General features: G+C 62.8%; 1 protein-coding gene across 3 annotated transcripts in view; it reads left to right on the top strand.

The window, feature by feature from the left end:
- The window catches only part of SLC45A4 (solute carrier family 45 member 4), a 79,434-nt gene extending 57,928 nt beyond the window's left edge, over positions 1–21,506 (top strand). For all 3 annotated transcript variants that reach the window (XM_085021604.1, XM_085021605.1, XM_085021606.1), the window contains exons 3-8: positions 9,342–9,530; positions 11,355–11,534; positions 12,014–13,047; positions 13,792–13,891; positions 14,822–15,033; positions 16,779–21,506. In XM_085021604.1, the coding sequence (XP_084877730.1) occupies positions 9,342–9,530; positions 11,355–11,534; positions 12,014–13,047; positions 13,792–13,891; positions 14,822–15,033; positions 16,779–17,141 (2,078 nt within the window). In that variant the 3' untranslated portion in view covers positions 17,142–21,506. The remainder of the gene's footprint in view (positions 1–9,341; positions 9,531–11,354; positions 11,535–12,013; positions 13,048–13,791; positions 13,892–14,821; positions 15,034–16,778) is intronic.
- Positions 21,507–23,242: the final 1,736 nt, after the last annotated feature.

Raw genomic sequence — 23,242 nt, forward strand, 5'->3', positions numbered from 1 at the left:
GAGTGTGCAGAGACGCGGGACTGGGCCACTTTGCCGCACAGCAGAAGTTGATGGAACAGTGTCGCTTAACTATAATTTTAAAGAAAAGTTTTTAAAAAGCAATGACCGCTCGAGGCTTGTCAAAGCAGCAACTGGGGCCGTGGGCCTCCCAGCACGTGTAGGGTGGGGCTTCCACGCAGGGTCCCGAGCCGGACCGGAGCTTGGCGTTGGCTCAGAACCGAAGGCGGCAGGAGGGCTGGAGCCTGGTGAGGTGGTCTGGGGTGGAGCAGCCCTGCAGGTGGGGCTGGGGCCTCGGGACGGTGCGAGGGTCCAGGGAGGTCCTCTCCGTTAGGGCTCTAGGGGCTCACTGTGGCTGCAAGGTGGCAGGGGGTGGCGAGAGACCAGGGGAAGCATGTTGGCTGCTCGTGAAAATGCGAGGGCACGAGGGAGTTAGGCAGCTTCCGGAAAAGGGGAAGCAGAACATTTAGGGCAGAGGGGACAGCGTGTGCAGAGCCCCTGCGGGCAGGAGGAACTGTCCTGAGACCATTGCTGGGCTGGGAGGTGGCGCAGGGATTTGCAGATGGTGGGATTTGCTGATGGCAGGGTGAGGGCTGGCATGTGTGACAGCGCTTGGCTGGGCGGGCCAGGGAGACGGGAGGGGACTCCTGGGCTTCTGCCAGGGTGACTGGGCAGTGGTGTGCTGTCTTTTCCCCGAGTTCGGGGATTTGGAGTGGCAGGTCCAGAGAAACACCCTGGACGTGGGGAATTCAAAGAAGGCCGGGGTCTCCGAAAACCTTGTTCCCTTCGTGGCAGGCTGTGGGCTTCTGAGACAAAGCCGTGGACCTATAGGAGGGGTAGGCACTTGCAGCCGACCTTGAGCTGTGAGTTCAGGCAGGGGCTGCTGCGGGACATGCTGTGCCTTGAGTGCTCTTTCGGAAGTTTCTGGAACCTCAAGCTGAGAACTGTGCCGTTTGTCATACAACTAGAGTGACATCCTGTGTTTTCCTCAAGACGCTTGCTTATCACAGCATCTGTTTTTCAACGCTGTGGGATAGCTGGGTGGCGGGGAGCGGCCAGGGCTCTGGCCTGCACTGCCGGGAGGGGAGGCCCTGCGGCGGGCCCCAGGGGAGCAGGAGCTGCGCCCACTGCTCTCCCGAGCCTCGGTGCCTGCAAGCGTCTGGCCAGGAGCGACCTGCAGGGCTGTTGAGGCTCCTTGTTTCAGCATAGGACTGACACCCCAGAGGCTGAGGTGTTGGGGAGCTCCTCTGGGACTGGCAGTGGCTGTGTGAGGTTATCCCCTGGTGATTCTCTGGGACCCCCTGGCCCAGGCTCTGGGGACCCCACCTCCAGGTACCTGCCCTGCCCTTTGATGCTGGGAGGCTGCTTGGAACCTGGCCCGGGGCCGCCCGCCTTCAGTTCTGTGTCCCTAGGCCCGGCCAGGGCTGGAGGCTTGTTCCTGCCCTCCAAGAAGGGGCTTGGGCCGCACGGGAGCCCCCGGGCACATCCCCAGGGACTGTCTCTTGGCACCTGGCAACTCCAAGGCTCCCCGTTCCAAGTGGAGGCCCCAGGAAAGCTGTCTGAGCTGATTTCCCCTTTTTCCCCATCCTTCTCCTGACCTTCCCCTGGCTCCGGGATTCTGGACGTTTCCTCGCAGCTCTGGAGGAGGTGGTGCCCTCTGCCCAAGCAGACCTTCCCCGCGCAGGGGCCTTGCCCTGGCTGGGCTCTGCCTCCGGCCTGTGCTCGCGCTGGGTCCCGCCCGGGGGTCGTTAATTCATCAGAGGTCACGCCAGGCCGCCAGGCCGCTGAGATTTCCCACAAAGAGCGCGTTCTCATGGGTTTCACGTTATCATGGGTTTTGTCTGAGAACACAAGCCTATCTTGATGGGGAGGCTTTGTCTATTGAAGAAAGAATGTAGTTCCTATTCCCATTTCAGATCTTTTGTTAAACATTTACAGGCAACTTTCCCGGCCCCCTGGCCCCCTCCCCCCAGAAGGACCCGTTTATCAAAAAAGACGCAGTGTTGAATGGGGGACGCCGCGCGTGACCGAGCGTGGCCGCCGTCGCCCGTGACCTCGCACAGCCCTCGAGCGGTGACACACTCAGCATTTCCTGTGAACAGGGAGCCTTCCTGGTCCCACCATTGTTGTTCGCCTTGGCCTGGAAGAAAACAAAAATTATTTACTAGGCACCGGTGCTGTGTGTTTAGAGCCTGGCTGGGAAAGGCCGCGTCCCGGGCGTCCCAGCGGCAGCCGCGCCGGGGACGGGGCTGTGATCTCAGGGCCACGTGGCCTCCGGAGCGGGGCTGGCTCACTCATCCGGGGCCCCTTTGGGGATGTGATGGGAAACGGTTGTTTTTCTGGCCAACGTGCCTACAGTGAAGAAGCCGTGGCCCAGTGTCCCCGCGTGCCCGGCGCTGGGTGCCCCCGGCCGTCCCCCAGCCCTGACTGCTAAGCTCGGTGCGCTCCTCCAGAGAGATTTGCAGGAGAACCGGGGAGAAAACAGGAGGCGGGAGCTGCCCTCGGTCCTGTGTGCTTCGCCTGGGCTCTGCCTTGCAGAGGCCTTCCCTGGGTTTGGGGGAGGGAAGCGCGGGGGGTGGGCACCGCTGCCCAGCGCCAGGCCAGAGGAGCCAACCCTTGTGCCAACCTGCTGTGGCCTCATGAGGCTTTCATCCGAATCTAGTAAATGACCTAAACTGGCAGGTAGGCAGCCTGGTGACCTCCGAGGGCATCAGGCGGGTAGTAGGGGACGTGGGTGGGAGGCGAGGGAGGAGCACTTTGGGGGGGTCGGGGGCAGTAACGGCGCCAAAGCTAGAGGAAGGGGCACCCCCGGCGCCGTGGCAGCAGCGACTCCTACAGGCCGCAGCCCCGGGGGTACAGGGCTCTGATGGGGCCTTGGGACCAAGCGGAAGGGGCAGGTGGCCTGAGGAGGCCGCTGCTGGGCCAGGTGGCTCCCTGCCAGCGCCATCTCCCCGGGCCCTCGGGGACTGTGAGCTGGTGAAGGTGGCCTGGGTCCCGGGGAAGCCCTGCTCACCCTGAGGCCGGCCCGGGCTCTGGGCCGTGTGACGCCGGTGGCATGCCTGGTCCTTCTGGGCAAGCAGGACACAGGTTTGCGGTGAATTCTGACCAGACCCAGCCTGACAGCTTTCCCGAAGGTTCCTCGCATGACCTCTTGGGTCTCAGCTGCCCTGTGGGTTTTCTGGGAGGGGTGACAGAGCTTCCCAGCTCACACCCGTGAACCCTGCACCCGAGTCACACCTCATATAGTCACAGAGGCCAGAGGTCGTCTCCGCCTCTCTGGACGCGCGCACGGAGCACGGGCTCCCCTGGCTGCCCCCATGTGTGCACCTGACACCCCTGCTCTGAAAGACCGAGCCCAGGGCCCCGCTCACTGGAAAGGAGCCTGTGGGGTTGCAGGCGCTGCAGTCTGTGCAGAAGCAGGAGGGCGAGTTCAGAGCGGCCCTGAGGATGCTTGCGTGAAGCTCGGACACGCGGCGCGTGGGGTGGGGGTGCTGAGCTGCCCTCTTCCTCGTGCGTTACAGCCTCCTCAGCACAGCAGCTTCTTGGGCTAAGTACCCGCATGACTGCCAGCGTGCGCTGGGCCCTGGGAACCTACGTGCCACTTTCCGCATGGGAACTGGTGCTGGTTCAGCCCTGCAGGTGCCCAGGGGGCTGTGCTGCTGGAGCCTGAGCTGCCACGTGAGGCCTCCTCTGGGCCCCCCGGCCCCTCCAGGCGCCTTCTGGGCCCCTGCTGGGTGCAGGCGCTGCCCCGGCTGGTGCTCACCACTCACGCCCCGCTCCCTTCCAGGGCTGCTTTCGGCGGAGGCGGCTTTCTCCGTGGCCTTGCACACCAGCCTCTGCACGCGTGTCCGTGCTGTGTGTGTGCTTGGCAAGAGCCCGACCCCGGTGTCCCACACTTGCCTGTCCTGTGGGTCGGGGGTGTGCCCTGGGCAGTTGGTGGCCAGGGCCTCTGCGGTCAGTCTTCAGACGCTCCAGGCTGACACGGAGCCTGCAGTTCACAGACGTTCGTGGGAGAGTCACGTGAGTCAGAGAGTGAGGAGAAGTAGCTGTCCTGTGACCGGGCCCTTGGTCACAACTTGGTCACAACTGCAGTGACGAGACCGTGCCCAGTAAGAGTAGCTTGGCCACTGTCCCGGTGAAGAAGCCGAACCCTCAAGGAACAGTTTTGCCCGTGCAGTTTCCTGGCCACCCGGCGGCATGAGCCAGCACCTGAGGCAGAAGAGGGGCCTATGGAGTTCCCATCGTGGCAACGAATGTGACTAAGAACTGTGAGGTTGCGGTTAACAAATGTGACTAAGAACCGTGAGGTTGCGGGTTCGATCCCTGGCCTTGCTCAGTGGGCTAAGGACCCGGCGTTGCTGTGAGCTGTGGTGTAGGTCGCAGACGCAGCTCAGATCTGGTATTGCTGTGGCTGTGGTGTAGGCCGGTAGCAATAGCTCCGATTTGACCCCTAGCCCGGGAACCTCCATATGCCGCGGGAGCGGCCCTAGAAAAGGCAGAAAGACAAAAAAAAAAAAAAGAAGAAGAGGGGCCTGGCGCTGGGGGGGCGTCTCATTGTTTCGCGGCTGATTTTGCATGAAGACTGCCTCACGTGAGGCCACAGAGCAGGGCTGAGACATCACTGGGCATCTGTACTCTTGCTGTCTTGATGAACCAAGGACAGGGTTCAGGACAGGTTAGAGCCAGGGGACCCCACACCCCTTTTGTCGTCTCTGCTCACTTTGCTGCATTCGTGAGACAGGTTTTAGGTGGAGCCAAAAGGACAGGACGGAGCTGTCTCCTGCCTCCCAGCACAGGGGCGTCAGCTGAGGCTGAGTCCAGCCACGGTAATCATTTATGGAACCAAAAACTTCCGTGCTCTTCAGAGGAGCACCGCAACACGTCGCCCCTACAACACGTAACTTGGAGCGTCGGTGCTCCCGGTCTGCGTCACCCGACACACAGGACAGACTGGAGAAGAGGGGGCGTGAGCGTCCCTCGAGAGAGAGAGGAGGCCGCGAGGAGTCTGACCCCAGAGGGACGACTTGGGTTGGAGTCAGCAGACAGGCCGACTCTGCTCGAGGACATAAAGGAAAACAGGCGCACGATGGAAAAAGCAGGAAGTCGCCGCAGAGAAGGAGAAGCTGGTAAAAAAAAAAAAGGAACCAAATGGAAATTGTGCAACTGAAAAAATGCAGTGTCTGGAATAAAAATGAACAGACGGGGTTCAGAGCAGGCGGGGAGGAGAGAAGAAAGATGCAGTGGACTGAGGCGGGCGGGTGGAAAGGCAGGGTGGAGAGACCCCAGGCTGACGAAGAGGGCGCGGGCGCCAGGAAGCAGTGGGGGAGAGCGGAGGGAGGTCGGGGTGGGAGAAGGGGGGGCGAGGAGTACCCCAACTCTCCAGAGCTCGGTGGAGGCGTGAACCCGCAGCTGCCCGGCGCCCGTGGGGGTCCAATGGCTGGAACCCAACAGGGCGACCCCGAGGGCACCCGGGGGACAAAGATGCGTTTCTCGTGTGCAATCACAGGACCGCCACGGCCGCCGCCTCGGAAGACAGGGGGGCGTCGTCTTCCAAGGTGCGGGGCGAGGGGAGGGAGCCCCAGCAGCCTTTAGGAAGAAAGAGCAAAGTAGCATGCGCCTCGATGGCGCCCGAGGGCGCGTTGTCATCAGCAGGTCTCCACGAGGCGCTGAAGGCGCTGAGGGTGGCTCTTCGGGCCGAGGGGCCGCGACGCCCCACCAGCACGGCTCTCGAGGGAGGAGGCGGGGAGGGCATGGACGTGGCAGGACGGGCGGGTGAAAAGAAAGGCCCTTGATCCCTCTAAACTAAGCGACGCTTTCAAGCTCCCAGCACAGCGTGGGGTGTAAGGTGTGTGCCGGCGACAGCAGGGGCCGGGGGGTGAACGGCCAGACCTGACAGTGTCAGAGCCACTAGCAGACCGAAAGCGAGGTGTAACGTGCCATCTCTCGAGCAGCCGCCGTGGAATCATGCTAAAAAGACAATGTGATTCAGGATGGAACGTGAAAGGACATTCACTTAACTGGCAAGAGGGCAGGAGCCGGAGAACAGAGGCGCAGGCTGGGGCAGCCAGAAAGCAAGCAGTACGGGGGTGGCCCTGACGTCCGGGCGTAGGTGGCCAAACACGCCAGCAAGAAGGAAAGACGTCAGAATGCATGGAGCAATCGCCCTGCTGTTTAGGAGATGCTCTTAAAATAGCGTGTCGGGCAGGTGCCGCCTCGTTCCAATGAAGCATCACGGACAGATGCTGAAATTGGAATATCCTAAACTTTGTACATGTCAGGAAAAGTTCTTTTTTTTTGTTTGTTTGTTTGTCTTTTTAGGGCCACACCCATGGTATATGGAAGCTCCCAGGCTAGGGGTCAAACCAGAGCTATGGCTGCCAGTCTACACCACAGACACAGTAACAGTGGATCCAGCTGTGTCGGAGAACTACACCACAGCTCGTGGCAACACCGGATCCTTAACCCCCTGAGCGATGCCAGGGGTCGCACCTGCGTCCCCATGGTTGCTAGTCAGATTCGTTTCCACTGAGCCATGACAGGAACTCCAGGAAGAGTTTATATTTTGACTTCTTTCAACCATTTAAAAATGCAGCAATGCTCTTAACTGGCGGGCTGCACCGAAACAGGCCTAGTGTTGGTCAGCCCTGTCCTAGAGCCTTGACCTTGAGAGGAAGTGGGCTCTGGATGAACAGCTTTCCTCCAGGTAGCAAAGGAATGACAGCAGGGCCCTGCCCACCTGAGGCTCCAAGAGGGACTCTCTGCCAGCCTCGGACACCGTCCCGCTGCTTCCTATGTCCCCGGAGCCCAGGCGAGTGTGTGAGGTGATGCTGTGGGCCCCGTGTAAGGCCTGGCCAGGATCCCTCTTGGTCTTGTGGGGCCACCCACCCCTCTCCAGCCAGCTGAACGCCGCCCCCTTTCCACTCTCCCTCAGATCCAAGGATCTGCCCTCCCACCCGCCCGGTCCCCAGAGAGCTGTGGGCCACCCCGACGTGCTTGTTGCCCAGTGAGCTTGTGAGCAATGCCCGTCTCCTAGGGATTGGAAGCCGCCCAGGCCGAGGACCAGGGCAAGCTCAGCAGGTCCCAGCAGTGTCATGTGTGCGCAGTCCCCCAGCTCCCAGACCAGCATTGAGCTCCTTTGTGACCAGGGGCCAAGGTGACGGATGCCAGGGCGGGAGGCTGGCAGGGGTGGGCCGGGAAGGCAGCTTGGGGCAGATGGCAGGCCTGGTAGGTGAGGGCACTGGAGGAAGAGGTGAGCCACCCACAGCTGAGGACCAGACTCAGAGTGTGGGATAGCAAGGGTCAGCCAGCAGCAGTGCCCAGGGTCAAGGGTTGGCCTCTTCAGCCCAGAGATAAGCGAACAGCATTTGGGGGCTGCGGGCTGACCCCGCCGCAGGTGCCCTGGGGTTTGGTTCCGTTCAACAAACGCAAGTGCCTCCGTGGGCCCTGTGCTGGCCGGAGACGGATAGACTGGTCAGCCACCCGTCCCCCTCCTGGGAGTACATGCAGGTGTGGAAGCAGCAGGGATGCTGAGCCCGGGTACGTGGGAGCAGGCACGTGGGGAGGCCTCCTGGGTGGGTGACCCCTGCAGAGTTTGCGCAAGAGCCAGGCAGGGGTGAGAGCAGGTGCAGGAAGGCCAGGCCCCAGGCCCGCCTGCATGTGTGAGTGCGCGTGCACTCCTGGGTGTGCACACGTGTGCTGCCGCTCTGCAGAGCCCATCACCCGGCTCGTTGGGATTCACTGAGGAAAGTTACCATGTTTGGAAAAAACCGACAGAAGTGAGCGTCTGGGTACGTGAGAAAGCTTTCCTTTCTGGAACGGACTGCATCGCACAAGCTAGCCGATTTCGCCAGGGGTCATTTCTGAGACTCCCGGTGCTCGACAGCGTGTGATCCTGAGTGTGGACATTCGGCGTGGCCAGCACAGCCGTCGCTTGCCCCGGTGCCTGGCTGATGGCGAGCAGCAGGGACCCGGGCCTGCCGTGTAGACCACAGCTCGTCAGCGGAGCACACTGAGCAAGACTCTCATTTCCTGAAGCGTCGGCACATCGTGCTGACTTGAAATGGGACCAGAACTCCCCTCCTAAGGCTCCTGCGGTGTAAAGGTCGAGGCCGACACCTCGAACTCGAGGCTGGATGCGTAAATATTTTAATGGGCACGTTAGCAGTGATTTTGAAAGGTGCTTCCCTCCTCCTTTGAAATGACTTCCTCCTTCTGCACAGTTTATTTTTCTTAGTAGTTAGCACAATATTCCATTTCTCGGTGCCTTTGGCGGTGTAAAACATTGGCTAAGTGACCCGCTGGCCTGCCAAGGCCCCTCTTGTTTTCTCAGGTATGCTCTCCGCTGCAGTGCGACACACAGAGGTGCGCGATTCAGGTCTCCAGCCGGGCGAGTTATCACCTGGGGCCCCGTGCAGATCACGAGCAGAACCGCCGGCAGCGCCCCCATCCTGGCTTCTGCCAGCAGAGCCTCCTTTAGGCCCTCTGGGCGGCGTGTCGATGGATCCCCCAGTGTGTGCTCTCGTGCATCTAGTGTGCGTGGGGTTTGGCCATGTTGTGTGCAGGGGCTTGTGCATTCCAGGTGCTGCCTGGTGCTCCCGTGTACGAACGTGCCAGGCTGTCCCTGCCGATGGGCCTCGCGTTTGTGGGGCGGGGCAGGAGTGGGCAGCATAGACTTTGAAATCAGGCAGCCCTGGGTTTAAATCTTGGGACCCTCCACTTTCTGCTCTGTGACCCAGACCCAATTACCTAACCTCTCTGAGCTTCCGATTCCCCATCTGAGAAAGGGCCGTGGTGTCCCTGGGCGGCCCAGAGGATTGAGTGAGAGAAGCACCAGACACAACCCTCGGCTCCCTCTGGACACACGCTCGTGCTTCCCTTCTTGCCACCCGTTCTCGCAGCCACTCAGAAGCCGGCTGCTGGGGTCCCTTGGCGTGTTGGTGTCTGTCAGGCCCCCGTGCATTGCGGTGGATTTCGGCCAGCGAGGCCCAGGGTGCTGGGAGCCCAGGCCCTCGCCACTGTGACGCTGCGGTCCCCGACCCGCCTGGCTCTGGGCTGACGGGCTCGGCGCCTGGGGCCCGAGGGTGGCGTTAGCCGCCCCCAGGCCCTGGCCAGTGCTGGTGGAACGAGAGGGGCTCGGCGTCGGGCCACCACCCCCGCGCTGCGGGCCTGGCGTGTGGCCCCTTCTTCCACCTGCGCCGGCCGCCGTGTTCGCCCGCAGGCGGATCCCAGGGCGTCCGCGCCGCGGCCGAGGTGCTGGCCTCGGGCCGCCCCACCGGGGCTTCCCGGCTGGGCTGTGGTGGAGGTCGTGCCGCCCGCCCGCGGGTCACGCCGCGTGTCTGTTGCAGGCCTGCCGGAGCAGTACTACAGCCTGACCTGGTTCCTGAGCCCCGTCCTCGGCCTCATCTTCACGCCCCTGATCGGCTCCGCCAGCGACCGGTGCACCCTGAGCTGGGGCCGCCGGCGGCCCTTCATCCTGGCGCTGTGCGTGGGCGTGCTCTTCGGGGCCGCCCTCTTCCTCAACGGCTCGGCCATAGGTGAGTGGCCCGGCCCCGGCCCCGGCCTCCGCCGGCGGGCCGGGCGGGCTTCAGGCCCGGCCCACGTGGGAACGCCGCGGGGACCTGTTCTCAGGGAGCGCTTCCTGTTGTTTGTAATGCGTATCTGACACCGCGTCCTGTTTCCAGCATTATTTCAGAAATTATCTTTTTTTTTTCTCTCTCCTTTTCTTAGACTTGGTTTTGAAAATGTCCAGACCTGGTGTGGTCCTTGTTTTTTTTGTTTCATGTTCTCAGGGTTTGTTTTGCTTTTGTTGTTGTTGTTTTGTTTTCAATTAAAGCAGCTCTATGTGGGAAAATAGCTTTTGCCTTGAGGGAGCCCGTCAAAACTGGGAAGAACACAACCCTGTTTTCTGGCAATGATGGCTTTATCCGTGTTCGGACAGGCGGGCTTGTCCCAAGCCTGCGGCGGTCTGGTGGGGGGCGCTGTCCCTGGAAGGCTCAGGAGGGTGGGGGCCGCAGAAAACGTTTCTGTGCAGCCAGAGCCTCCCTGGGCTGCTCAGAGGCCTGTGTGGGGCCGGCTGCCGTGAGCTCGGCCCCAGGCGTGGTGGGGGCAGCCGAGGGAGGCCCCCTGAGCTGCGCCTCTGGGCTCCTCCAGCAGGATGTCCCCAGGCCAGAAGTCCAGGGGGCACAGTTCAGTGGGAGCCCTGCGGCTTTCTCAGGGGTGTCTGTGGGGTGGTCCTGCCCGCCGAGGCCCTCCCGCCCCACACCCTGTCTGTCTCCCGGGCATCACAGGGTCAAGGTGGCCAGCAGGGAGCGCCTGGACAGAAGCCCCTGCCCTCGTGTGGGATGGGTCTTTCTGCCACCTGCCTCACGGGCAGAGCTTGGAGGCTGGTCCCAGGTCCCAGGCCCCAGACTGTGAGCCCAGTGCCACCTAGTGGACAGAGTGCCCCTCGGTCCCATAGCCGTGAATCCAGTAAAACCCGCTTCAGCTCAGCTGTCGGGGAGCAGGTTGGTCTGCCTTCACCTGAGGCAGGTGTGTGATTACGGCTTATAACCTACTTTCGGGGGACGTGCGCCAGAAGTGAGACCGTTTGCTTCTTCAGAGCTGCATCCTTCTGGAACCCAGGTCACACGGAGAATTAGCTTGAATAAGTCCCGGTGGAAGGAGTGAATGTTTGTGAGTTACTATTTCACTTCTGATCTGGCAGATCTGGAGTACCTTTGGGCTGTGACACAGCCTGCAGGTCTGCTTGGACGCCTCAGCACAGGTGCACGAAAGGGCCATCAGTGTCGTGGCCTCCACAGGTTAAGTCCCTGCAAAGCGAGTTGGAAAGTGTGCGCTGTGAGCCTCCCTCAGTCGGAGTCCAGCCGAGCTGTCCCCTGTGACGTCGCAGTGTCCGAGGAACCCAGCGGCGCTGGGATGGTCAGGAAAACCCACGTGTTGTGGAGGCGCAGACCCTAGGCCGGCAGGCACACCTGCTCCCTCGAGGCAGCTGACCTTGGCCTCCCGACAGGGTGCACGTCGGTGCTGTGAGCGCCCGGGCCTGTCCCACGCCCCCTTTTCTCGATGCTCTTGGCGCTCCAGGCAGCCCCCGTGAAGGCAGGCAGGAGGGGCCGCTCCCCGTTTTGAGTTACAAAGCGTGAAGGCGAGCGAGCTCCGCGAGGCCCGCTGGAGAGTGATGCGAGCAGCGAGACAAAACGCTGCAGATGCAGAAAGGGGAAAAGAGCAGCCCCCCTTCCGTACGGAGAGTCTGTGCCAAGGAGCCCATCGCCTCTGGCTGGGGTGGGAGGCCACCGTCCCCCTGGGAGGCCCCTGCCTGCACCTGGGCGCTGAGGTTCGGCTGCTCCCTCGTGCCTGGCCAGGTCTGTCCCTCGGCGATGTCCCCAACCGGCAGCCCATTGGCATCGTGCTCACGGTGCTGGGAGTGGTGGTCCTGGATTTCAGCGCTGACGCCACCGAGGGGCCCATCCGAGCCTACCTGCTGGACGTGGTGGACAGCGAGGAGCAGGACATGGCTCTGAACATCCACGCCTTCTCTGCCGGTGAGAGCGCACCCTTGACCCCGGCCCCCGCTGCCCGGGCCTCGCCGGGCTTGTCTGAGGTCGGGGGTGGGTGGGCGAGGCGGCTTCCCTCCGACCCCGGTGGGCGAGGCGGCAGGCAGGACCCCAGCAGGGCCAGTGACTGGTCTGGGGTCGGGAGGGCCCTCCCTGTGCGGGCCGCTCCCTGTGGCCGGCAGCCTTCAGGTCGATGGGAGGTTGGTGGAGTCCTGAGCTTAGGGGGTGGCGGTTCCCCCCAGAGTGGCCACCTGCTTCCCGTCCCAGTGCCCGTCCCTCTTGGTTCATGACGCAGAATCCGTCAGGTCAGGATCCCAGACCTGGGGTCGGCCGCCGTCCTTGTTCCACCGTCCTTTCCCCTGCGGTTGGGGGCGGGGTGGGTCTGGGTCCCTCCCGGCCGGTCTCCCCCGCCGGGGGCCGAGGCTGCCGCAGCCCTCATGGCTGTCCCGTTCGCTCCTGTCCCTCAGGCCTTGGTGGGGCCATCGGCTACGTGCTGGGGGGGCTGGACTGGACCCAGACCTTCCTGGGCTCCTGGTTCCGCACGCAGAACCAGGTGCTCTTCTTCTTCGCGGCCATCGTCTTCACGGTGTCGGTGGCCCTGCACCTGCTCAGCATCGAGGAGGAGCAGTACAGCCCCCAGCAGGAGCGCAGCGTGGAGGCGGCCGACGCGCTGGCTCCCGGCCTCCGCGCCAGCGTCCTGGACGGCGGCGCCCTGTTCCCCGACGAGGTGCAGTCGGAGCACGAGCTGGCCCTGGACTACCTGGACGCGGGCCTGGCACGCAGCAAGAGCGACTCGGTGCTGCACGTGCCCGACGCCGCGCTGGACCTGGAGCCCGAGCTGCTCTTCCTGCGCGACATCGAGCCCTCCATCTTCCAGGACGCCTCCTACCCCAGCACGCCCCGCAGCACCAGCCAGGAGCTCGCCCGCGCCCGGCCGCCGCGCCTGCCCCCGCTGCGGCGGGAGCCCGCCGGGGAGGACGAGACCCTGCTGGAGAACCACCTGGACGCAGCCCAGCTCCCGAACGGGGGCGGCTCCCCGCCATGCGACGGCCTCGTCGGCTTCAGCAGGGCGGACGTGAAGCCCCCGGTCGCGTCGGGCTCCGTGCGGCGGCGCCGGCACATGTTCCGCCGGCAGGCTTCCAGCACCTTCTCCTACTACGGCAAGATCGGGTCCCACCGCTACCGCTACCGGCGGGCCAACGCCGTGGTTTTGATCAAGCCCTCGCGCAGCATGAGCGACCTCTACGACCTGCAGAAGCGGCAGCGGCAGCGCTGCCGGCGCCGGAACCAGAGCGGGGCCACCACGTCCAGCGGGGACACAGAGAGCGAGGAGGGGGAGGGCGAGACCACCGTGCGGCTGCTGTGGCTGTCCATGCTGAAGATGCCCAAGGAGCTGGTGCGGCTCTGCCTCTGCCACCTGCTCACCTGGTTCTCCGTCATCGCCGAGGCCGTGTTCTACACCGACTTCATGGGCCAGGTCATCTTCGAGGGGGACCCCAAGGTGAGCGCTCAGACCCCACTCGGGACACTCGCAGCCACTTGTGAGAGACACAGGAGACTTGGGGAAGCTAGGCGGTGCCCTGAGCTCAGGGCGGCCCCAGCGTCTGGCAGGCCACCAGCACGCATTCAGCCCAGCATCCGGGTGGGTGTCTGCGGGGCTCCGGTGCTGGCCTGTGTGTCTCCCACGGTTAATGTGGTCGGGGGTCATCACGTGACCCCGAGAGGGGTTCACACCTGGGCCCACGGCAAGCAAACTGCCAGGCTGTCACACCTGCAGGAGCACAGTGGAGCCAGAGACGGGCCCCATGCCAGCTCTCGCCAAGTACAGACCACCCCGGGACTTGGGGCATAGAATAGCCAACTGTGGTTACTTGTGGCCTGGTCAGCTGGGCACGGCCTCCAGTCTCCACGGCATCAGCTGGCTCACATCTACCTGTACCTGTGTGCCCGAGGTTGGGCAGGAGGGCCAGGATGGCCGCAGTACCGGCTCGGGCCTCCCCAGTCTCTGAGCTGCTCTGTGCCAACGCTGGGCTCCCAGGGGGTATAGGCGGGAGCGGGGCTGGGGTAGATCTTGCGAATCACCCTCTGCAGCCCGACCTGGGCTGTGGCTACTTTGCCTCCATGCGGTGTTTCCATCGCCTGCGGTAACCAGCTTGCCTGCAGCTAAGAGCAAAATAACCCCCTTTCCCTGGAGGTGCAGCATGCCGTTCCCGCCCCCTGAAGCCCAGTCCCGTTTCTCAAACAGGCCCCGTCCAACTCTACGGCCTGGCAGGCCTACAACTCGGGCGTAAAGATGGGCTGCTGGGGACTGGTCATCTACGCGGCCACAGGTGCGACCTGCTCAGGTAAGCGGCCCTTGGGCAGCTGCTCGGCCACCAGAAAGACAGGCAGCGTCCTGCCCTGCGGACAGTGGGCCCTGACTGCACAGCAGCATTGAAACCTGTGCATTTGGGGGATGAGCCGCTGCAGCTGATGTCCCGAGACCCTCGGCGGGCTGTCCTCCATGCAGGCGCCTGCCTGGGGCCCCTGGGGTAATGGCAGCGCTGCCCAGCCGTGCCCCGAGCCAGGAAGCCAGGGAGAGGTGGGCCAGGCATCCTGCTCTTGCCTGAAGGCGTGCAGTGGGTCAGGGCCTGCCCGCGGTCAGGGCGGCTGGACAGAGGCCTTTCCCTGGGGGTCAGCTGTGTCCAGGAGCGCAGGGCTTCAGGGTGCCACGCTTCGGTCCTGGGAGCCACATGGCGGCACCCCTTCTGGAAATGGCGCAGAGAGGGTCTCCTGGGCCAGTCTAGGCTGGGCCCCCGGCCTGTTTTCTCCCCAGGAACGAGTAGGGTGACTGCCAGTAGCAGGAGGCAGCCGGTGCTGAGTTCCTAGGACGGCTGGGTCAGGAGGGTGGACAGCAGCCTACCCTAACCCTAACGCAGACCCAGAGGGTGGGCCCCCGGGAGGAGAACCAGCCACAGCGCAGTTCTCGAGTTAGGACGAGGCCCCCCGAGCGGGCACCGGTCGGTGGAAGGACCTGGCAGGGCAGGGAGGCCCGAGGGAGCTGCAGGGTGGGGCCGGGTCCTGGGGTCGGGAACCAAGACGGAGTGGGGCCCCTGGTAGCAGAGTGGGGCCCAGCGAGCCGCAGCCCTGCTCCGGGGGAGTGTCGGGCACCACAGTGGGGTCTGTGCGCGGCGGCGGGGGCGCAGGGACAGAGGCTGGGCCAGGAGGAGGCGGGCTGTGGGGGGGGAGCCAGCAGGCCGCGCCCACTGGTCACCGGTGGCCTCGCATCCCCGCAGCCCTGCTGCAGAAGTACCTGGACAACTACGACCTGAGCATCAGGGTCATCTACGTGCTGGGGACGCTGGGCTTCTCGCTGGGCACGGCGGTGATGGCCATGTTCGCCAACGTCTACGTGGCCATGGTCATGATCAGCACCATGGGCGTCGTCTCCATGAGCATCTCCTACTGCCCCTACGCCCTGCTCGGCCAGTACCACGACATCAAGGAGGTGCGTGGCCGGAGGGGCCGCGGGGGCGGGCGAGGTCCCGGGGCGCCGCATCACCAGCCCAGGACGCGCATCAGACCTGGCTGGCTCCAGAGCTCGGGCTGGTTCCCCTCTCAGCCCCGGACCGAGCTCTGTACCTGCTGGGGGTGGGGTCGGGGGAGACGTTCGAGACACGACAGTCCCCTGGGGGGAGCTCTGAAGTGGCCCGGAAGGGGGCGGTCCAGGGCCCGGGGCCCCCTGCCCCTCCCGCGGCTGGCACCCGGGGCGGGGGCTTCAGGTGCCTCTCACGGGGTTGCGGTTTGGAGAAGCGTGGCTGCCTGGCTCCCAGGTTCCCCTCACAGGCCCCCAGGGGAGGGGAGCTCTGCCCAGCACTGTCCCGTCCCGCGTAGCCACATTGGAACAGCGACAAGGCAGGTGACATCCATTTTAACAGCACGTCACCTACCCCAGTAGCTCAGGGACATCCGCGCAGCGCTGCCGCGTTGTCGTAGAAAATGGAGCTGCTTTGTCTGCTCCCCGAGGCTCTGACACGCGGCGTTTACGTCCACCTGCAGCACCTCTCGTAGCAGAAGGGCCGCCTTTCAGAGGCTCCGTAGCCCCGGGCAGGCTCTCAGGGCGGCTGCAGACCCTCTGGGGGGAAGAGAAAAACACAGGAAAGCTCACCATGGTCTCTCCCCAAACCCAAGGACCTTTAGTCCTGATCACACCATGTACAAAACTAGGAAAGCAAAAGAAATGCACCGTGATTGGGCGTCGCCAAACACACAGCCCGTGGACGCCCTGAAAACAGCGTTGTCTTTTACATCCTCTGTGGAGCTGAGGTCCAACCGGGCTGCAGAAGTGTCTGCAGGGGTCGGTGAACAGTCTCGTGGCTGGGCAGCGGGGAAAAGACACTCGCAGCACCAGCCAGACTGGGCGCAGAGCGTGACAAGTTCACGCCCTGGCTTCTGACGCCGTGGCTGGTCGTGCTGATTTTTGAACGTCATAAGCCAGCCGGTCTGCTGCCTCTGTCTCCCCTCGGGCCTGTGATTCCCACTTCCGCGCTCTCGCCCGGGTTCTTCCATCCTTCCGGCTGGGGGCGGCGTGTCCGTCTCCTGGGTGGGGGTCACCGCTGCTGCCGCCCAGAACTTTCTTGCCCACACCTTCTCTTGCACCTGCACCCTCAGCCCGCGGTCCCCCGGGAGAGACTGTGGGGGGGGGGGGCGGGGGGTGTGTCTCTGTCTGACTTAAGGTGGAAGATCAAACCGTGGTTGGTCTGTCCTCAGAAGCTCCCCTGTCTCGGGTAGTTTTACAAGGCTTGGAATCTGGTGGCGTCTGTCTGGGAATCTGCTGCTTCTTCCAGATTGTCTTGGCGTCTCGTGACCACCTCCTTTTCATTTAAATGTTAGAATAAGCTTCTGGGCTTCTTTTTTTTTTTTTTTGGCCCTGTGGCGTATGGGCCAGGGATTGAACCCGAGCTGCACCTGCAGGTGTGCCCCAGCTGCAGCAGTGCCGGCTCCTTAACCCGCTGTACCACCTCGGAGGGTCCCCGTGCCGAGTCCTAACACGTGTTACTTACCTTCCTTGCCTTATCACAACAGCCAGAACCGCCAGTGCTGTGTCCAGAAGGAGTGAGACGGGGTCAGGGAGCCAGGCGGCGTGGTCGCCCAGCAGCCGGGGGTCAGGCAGGCTTGGGTCCAGGCTTCTGAGCCACCGTTCCGGCCGCACGGATGTGTAACCGCCGGCCCTCTGACCATGTTCTCTTGCAGTACGTCCAGCACAGCCCCGGGAGCTCCAGGCGAGGCTTTGGCATAGACTGCGCCATCCTCTCCTGCCAGGTCTACATCTCCCAGATCCTGGTGGCCTCCGCCCTGGGCGGCGTGGTCGACGCCGTTGGGACTGTGCGCGTCATCCCCATGGTGGCCTCCGTGGGCTCTTTCCTGGGCTTCCTGACGGCCACCTTCCTGGTCATCTACCCCGAGGTGTCCGAAGAGGCCAAGGAGGAGCAGAAGGGCTTGTCTTCCCAGCCGCTGGGCGAAGGCGGGAGCGGCGGCGGCGAGAAGCCCACCGTGCTGCGGCTGTCCCGGAAGGAGGGCCCGCAGGGGCCCGTGGAGACCGAGTCCATGGTCTGAGCCGCGCTGGCCCGCGCGTCCCGGGGCGCAGGGAGGCAGGGGGCGCACGCCGCCCCGCAGGCTGGCTGCTTCGGCCTGGGCGGCCGCACAACCCAGAGCCGCTTGGCACAGCCGAGGCGCGGTAGCCGTGGGGGAGGTTTGCGCCACGAGGCAACAATGCCAGCCGCGTTCACTGCGTTTTCCACAATTAAAAGAAATCGTTTGAAATCTTTTTTTTTTAATCGAAAAAGATCTTCTAATTTCAACGGTATCTCTTATTCTGCAGGTATATTATTCTGCATGTTTTAAAACTGTAAACCAGATTTACAATATAGACAATAAGCAATTTAGAAAAAAAGTAAGATTTCTGCATTTCTAAAGTCATCATTGAAAACAAAATATATGATGTCCTTTGCTATATCTTATCTGAATACTTCAGATAACAGTCGTGTAGTCAGTGACTAAAACATTTTTATCCAATTTTTCCCCTGTGGATGCCTACAGGTATTTGGACGTTCTGTCAGATCTCGTCACATTTTGTTGGTGCTGCAGCTCTTGGAGAGTATTTTTCTCTTTGATTATTTTCGGGGGGAAAAGTTCTTTTTTTCCCCCCAAACTGTGGTTTTCTTAGAAGAACAGCATCTCCTGTTTCCCTCAGAGTTTTGCAGATTGTGCCCGGTCAGCCCTGCTCCGGGGCGGCGGGCGGTGGCAGCAGCGACACCAAAGCTGGGAGGAGGCAGGGCCCCGGGATTCTCACGGGGAGACCAGGGCGAGTCACGGGCTGGGACGGGAGGCCCGCGGGGCGGCCTGGAGCTGGCAGTTTGGCCCCACGCGTGCCCAGCCCCCGGCCCCTTCTTTGTCCCAGGGCCCCCAGAGGGGCTGTGCCTCGCCTGGCACTTTGGCCCATCTTTCAGCCACTCGCTGGGGAGACAGACGACGGGCAGAACTCCCGCCGCCAGGCCCGTGCTCCTCTGGCCTCCGCGCCTGCACCCCACTTGCTGCCACAATCGGAACCGTCTCACGGTGAAGAGAGGGTGTCTTTGGGACAGAAGGAAGGTCCCCTCATGGGTCAGCTCGAGCGGAATTCCTGGGTCCCGGGAGCACCAAGCTCGGGTGCCCGGGCGGCGCTGTCGTCACCTCCGCAGCTGCTTGGAAACATGCTCTTCGAACCACAGTCTCTTTATAACTAAGCAGTTTCTGCTTTGGCCTCTTCGGGACCGTCAGTCTGCGTTTGCCGATCTCAGGAGGAGGAGGACGGCCTGCTCTTTCCGGGGAGAGGGAGACAGTTGTGATACTTCGCTGCCTCAAGTTGATGGTTTTTTTTTTTAAATAAAGTACTTTAAAGTGCATGAGAATCATGCTGCAATATGATCACATTCTAAAGCCAATATATCTATATATCTATTTCAAGATGAAACTAAGCAGTTTTTAAATAAACGACTTGAATTTTCTATGTATCGAAAGGAACAGCTGTGTTTACTGTACTTGGCCGGCCTCTGGTCTTGCCCTGTCTCGGTCGCTGGGGGCACCTTGCAGGCTGTGACTCGTGTCTGAGGAGCAGCGGTCCCCGTCCGCATCGGACGCGTCCACGGGCCACGTGTCGCTCCCCTCAGAAGCACAGGATCACGCAGAACCAACCAGAAGACACAAGCATTTTCCATGTGCGTGCCCTGGAGAGCAGCCTGGGACAGGAAATCCATCCTACCACCGCAGGCCCGGCCAGCGTTCCTGCCACCCCCACTGATGCCCCTGGCCAGCCAGCGTGCCCCCACAGGTGCCCTGGCAGCTCCCTGATAACGCAGTTGGACCGCCCGAGTGGCTTTAGGATGGGGGCCGCCTCTGCCGTGGTCTTGGCTGTGGTCACGCCGTCCCGACGGCTGCTGCTGCGTGGCTGCTTTGCTCCCCGGGGTCTCTGGCAGTGAGAAGACAGGGAGGCCAGAAAGCAGAGAATGCAGGGAGGGGTCGTACAGCCCAAGTCAGGCTCGGAGGTGGGCCAGCCGGAGGGGCAGCACCCCCTGGGCCCGCCCGTGTCCATGGCCAGTGCTCAGCGACGTGCAGCTGGCCCAGGGCCCGCCTGGGGCTGGAGGGGCTTACAGCAGGACCACCGCCTGAAAAGCCTGTTGACAACCTTCCAGACCCCAGCCCGACACTCGATCGTCGTCTGGAAGAGTGAAGACACCCGAGGATGTTTCGTTGAAGCCGCCTTGAGGACAAGAACCACACTGGAACGTGCCCGCGGTGAAGGCGTGCGAGGCGCGTGGCTGCTGTCGGCCCCTCGGGGCAGCGGTGGTTGCACTGGGCAGGTTTGCACAGGTTCCGAAGCCCTTTGGATGTTCATGACCAAAGCGTGTCTTACTGCGTCTGTCTGGGCGAGCAGGTGCCTTGCAGTCTGCACCAGAGGAGCAGTTGTGGAGCTGGCCTCCGACAGTGCCCTCCCGGCCCCTCGCAGGTGGGGGGCCGTTGAGCAGGCAGGTGTGTGTGTTGAGGTGCTTGGGGTGAGTGCTTTCAGCTCCGCTCCATCCTTGCAGTGAGATTATTCCCAGGTTGCACTGACTTGAAACTCTGTGTCGTCACCTAGTGTCTTAAGAAAGGCTGAGCGAGGCAGGCCGACTATGGCGGGCGTGCGTGCTCTCTAATGCTGCACCTCAGACTCGGCGGGGAGGCGGCGTCTGCCCCAGAGCAGGTCCTCTGTGTCCCGCTCGCTGGAAAGGCCCTCCGTCCCATGCGCCAGCCGAGGGGACTGGTCAGGCTGTGGTCAGTGGGCTGTGGCGCCACTGGGTCCGCTGGCCGGGTGGCTGAGGCTAGAGACAGCTGGGAGTGGGGGTCACAGGTCAGAGGGCTGGGAGTGGGTTTGGCAGGGATTTGGTTGGTCACCACGTAATATGAGTGGACTAGTTGCCAAAAGGGGGTAGGTCTGACTTGCATCTTTTGTTCCCTATAAAAGTCAGCTGAGTGCAGAATCTTAGAGATGCCCCAGACACGCGGCACAGTCTGCGCCTGGCAGGAGGGCACCCAGGGGAAGGCGTGGAGGCCGTCGGTGTCAGCCAGGTGGCCCTTTGTCCCCATGGTGTCTGCATTTAGCACAGTGACGCTCCCAGGTGGCTGGAGGGCTGGCCGTGGGGTCCAGCCTGCTGAGCTGCCCCAGGAGTTCCGGGGACCAGCAGTGTTCCGGCTGGGAGGTGGGGGCTGGGCCCCAGATAGTCCTCAGGTGTGTTTCTCAAGGCACAGGTGTGTGGCGAGGTCGCTCTGTGTCCCCTCCCCCCCCCCCCCAAAGTGGAGCTTCTCCGAGGGCAAGAGTGACCTAGGCTGTGCGAAAGGGCAGTCTTCTCTCCCTGGTGGCCCGGGCCTCTGCCGCCTGTGCTGTTTGTGCGGCGTGTCTGAACATCACTCCAAAGGTACCAGCCTTTCCCTCCCGGGGCTGTGTGCACGGCAGCCGGCGACAGAGACGCCTCCACGTTCACGTGATGCGAAGCGACTTCGAGCTGGTGCCCCGGCTTCTGTCCACCTTCAGCCCCCGGCCGTGAGCGCAGGCGCACCTGCCAGGGTCCTCCTTGAGGGCTGCTGCCGGGAAGATGCACGGCCGTCTGTCCTGTCCCATCTGCGGGCGGCTGCTGCTGAGACGCCACATCCATCTTCCTGCCGGCTTCCGGGCCCGCTGGAGGGGCTGCCCCCCAGAACCCACTAACTGAGCACCCTGGGCGCGGTTGTCGGGTGCCGTGGACGCGGCACGACCCTCAGACACCCGCACGCTTGGGGGCTCTGCCTTCACCTTCTCATTACCTCCTCTTGGGGAGCCGGCCACCCCGGACCTGGCCCCTCTGCCGGTCACTCTCGGGACTGGGCCGGCTCCGCTGGGACCTCCGGCGGCGAGCTGAGCGGTCTGCGTGTCTCCGGTGCTGTGGACCGAGACGCTCGGGGTGGCAGGACAAGCCGATTATTGGAAATGCCCCTTGTTACCAGAGAAACTCCGGGGCATCTCGGAACAAAACTTATTTAGTTCCATTGTGAACTGGCCACAGGACAACTTTTTATCAACTTATTAAGTTGGAGCACTGTCCTAGCTCTCGCTGATTCTAGCGGTGATACAAGTGTGTGTTAGACACATGATGCTTCATGAGGAAGGGACTGTGAGGAAGAGTACTCGCTCGCATTACTCAACTTTTTACGGGGTGGGCGGAGGCGGCCTGGGGTCTGTGTGTCCACGCAGGGCCCCTGGCCCCGTGCCTCTTCCCGGGAGCTGCAGCTGCCGGGCGCTGTCTGTCCCCCACACCCGTGCACAGGCCTGTCCACGTGGCGCTCACCTCCGCGCGTAGACCCGGCCCTCCCTGCGTCGGCTCTGCTCTGTCACCTCCGTGGTTGTATCTTAATAAACCTTTCCCGACCAGGTGCCAGTGCGGTGTGTCTGTCACTTCCCTGCAGCCCCTCTCTCTGCCTTGGGGGTGGGGGTGCTGAGGGCCCAGGGCCCCCCCTTCCCCGCTGGCCCAGGAGAGTCCAGTATGGGGAGAGCAGTGACCCCCTGCCCTGGCCGAGGCCTGCTGCTGGGAGTGGATGAGGTATGGGCTCGTCCCCCAGCTCCAAACCTGGGGTCCACGTCTGAACCCTTGGGGCCCTGCCGGAGGTGGGATCCAGGCCGAGTCGGCTGGGGTGACACGCACCCATCCTGCTGACTGTGCTGCTGACCCGACAGCCAAGACCCCGGCCAAACACCCAGCAGCCCTTCCTTCCGAGGCCTGTCGTGGTGGGCAGGCAGGGGGTCCAGACTCCTGGGAAGGGGACTCGGGAACAGCCCTGGTTACCATCAGCCAGCCAGAGAGCCCCCAGCGGTGAGTGTCACAGCCCGGGTGGGGCCCTGGTCGGCTGCAGCAGCTGTCACCCTGCAGTTGACAGCAGAGGAAAGGAAGGGGGTGGGGCTCGCCAGGGTCACCCTGCAGAGCTGCAGACTCAGGACCCACCTGAGCAGGGAGCAGGCCGGCCTGGGGAAGGGGAGGAAAAGGGGGGTCGTGGGGGGGGGGGGTCGTGGCGGGAGGAGGTCACCGAGGGGCCCTGGGGTCGAGCCTGGGCATCGGGGTGTCAGAGGCTGGGAGGCCCCTGGACCTTGGTCCTACGCTGTGACCTGAAGACAGTACCTGGGCGCACCTCCCTGTCATGGGGACCAAGGGGTCCCCACATTCCTCTTTGTGCAGGGGCGAGGCAGGGTGCAGGCAGGAGCCTCAGGCTCTGCCTGTGACGAGAGACTTGGAGCCTGACCCCTCCCCGCCTCCCCATTCCCTTCCCAGCTCAGGCGAGCGCACGGCGCCCCCTGCTGTCCGCCAAGCCCGACCCACCCCCCGCCCCAGACGCACAGAGCGAGGGTTGAGGAGGGGACAGTGGACGGTGGGTGCTCCAGACCCCACCCCAACCCACTCGGGCTGATGCAAACCTATTTTTTTTTATGAAAAATTGGATCACACTGTGTAGAACTTGCAATCTACGTTTTTTGTTTAGCGAAGTATTTCCTCTTATTCCCACATAGCGCCCTCCTACCTTCTTTTAACAGTCTCAACAGAGGGCTTTTGTTAAGTTTCATTTTTATTGGAAAACCAGAGAAAGTCGTACTTGCATCTGTTTGTAGCTGCTGTCTGGACCTCACCAGATCCGCGCTGACTAAATTGGGTTTCGGGAGGTATATGCCCTGGGATGCTCCCGGGAGCAGAGGACCGCAGGTGGGACAGAGGTAGACAAGCACATTCACGGGTGAAAAGAACTGAATTCAGTGAGAGATCTCACATCTGGCCTCTCACGCACGCAGAGACCCCCTGGCTTTCACTGCATCAGCCTTTTGTTTGCTTCCCATTTGCACAGTTTTTTTAGGTCCTTCTGTTCTGTGCTGGGTTCTTCGAACAAAACGGAGAGGCTATATTATAATTTTTAGGTCAGGACACGGCTCCAAGGCGCCGGAAGCTGGATGCGCAGCGTCCGCTGCGGGCGCTTAGACATGCTGGAAAACACACCCACTCAAAGGGAAGCATGTGTCTTGTCCAACCTGAGGATCCTGGCGGGGGCTGGGACGGACCGGAGACGAGGAAGGAACCCCGGGCTGAAGGGCGCAGGGCTCCTGCGAAGGGCTGGAGAGGCGCCGAGGG

The sequence above is a fragment of the Sus scrofa genome, chromosome 4, assembly GCF_054392235.1.
Source record: "Sus scrofa isolate SSC_HxYL_T2T_F1_AM1 chromosome 4, Sscrofa_HxYL_maternal_Yorkshire_Landrace_v2.0, whole genome shotgun sequence".
Lineage (NCBI taxonomy): Eukaryota > Metazoa > Chordata > Mammalia > Artiodactyla > Suidae > Sus > Sus scrofa.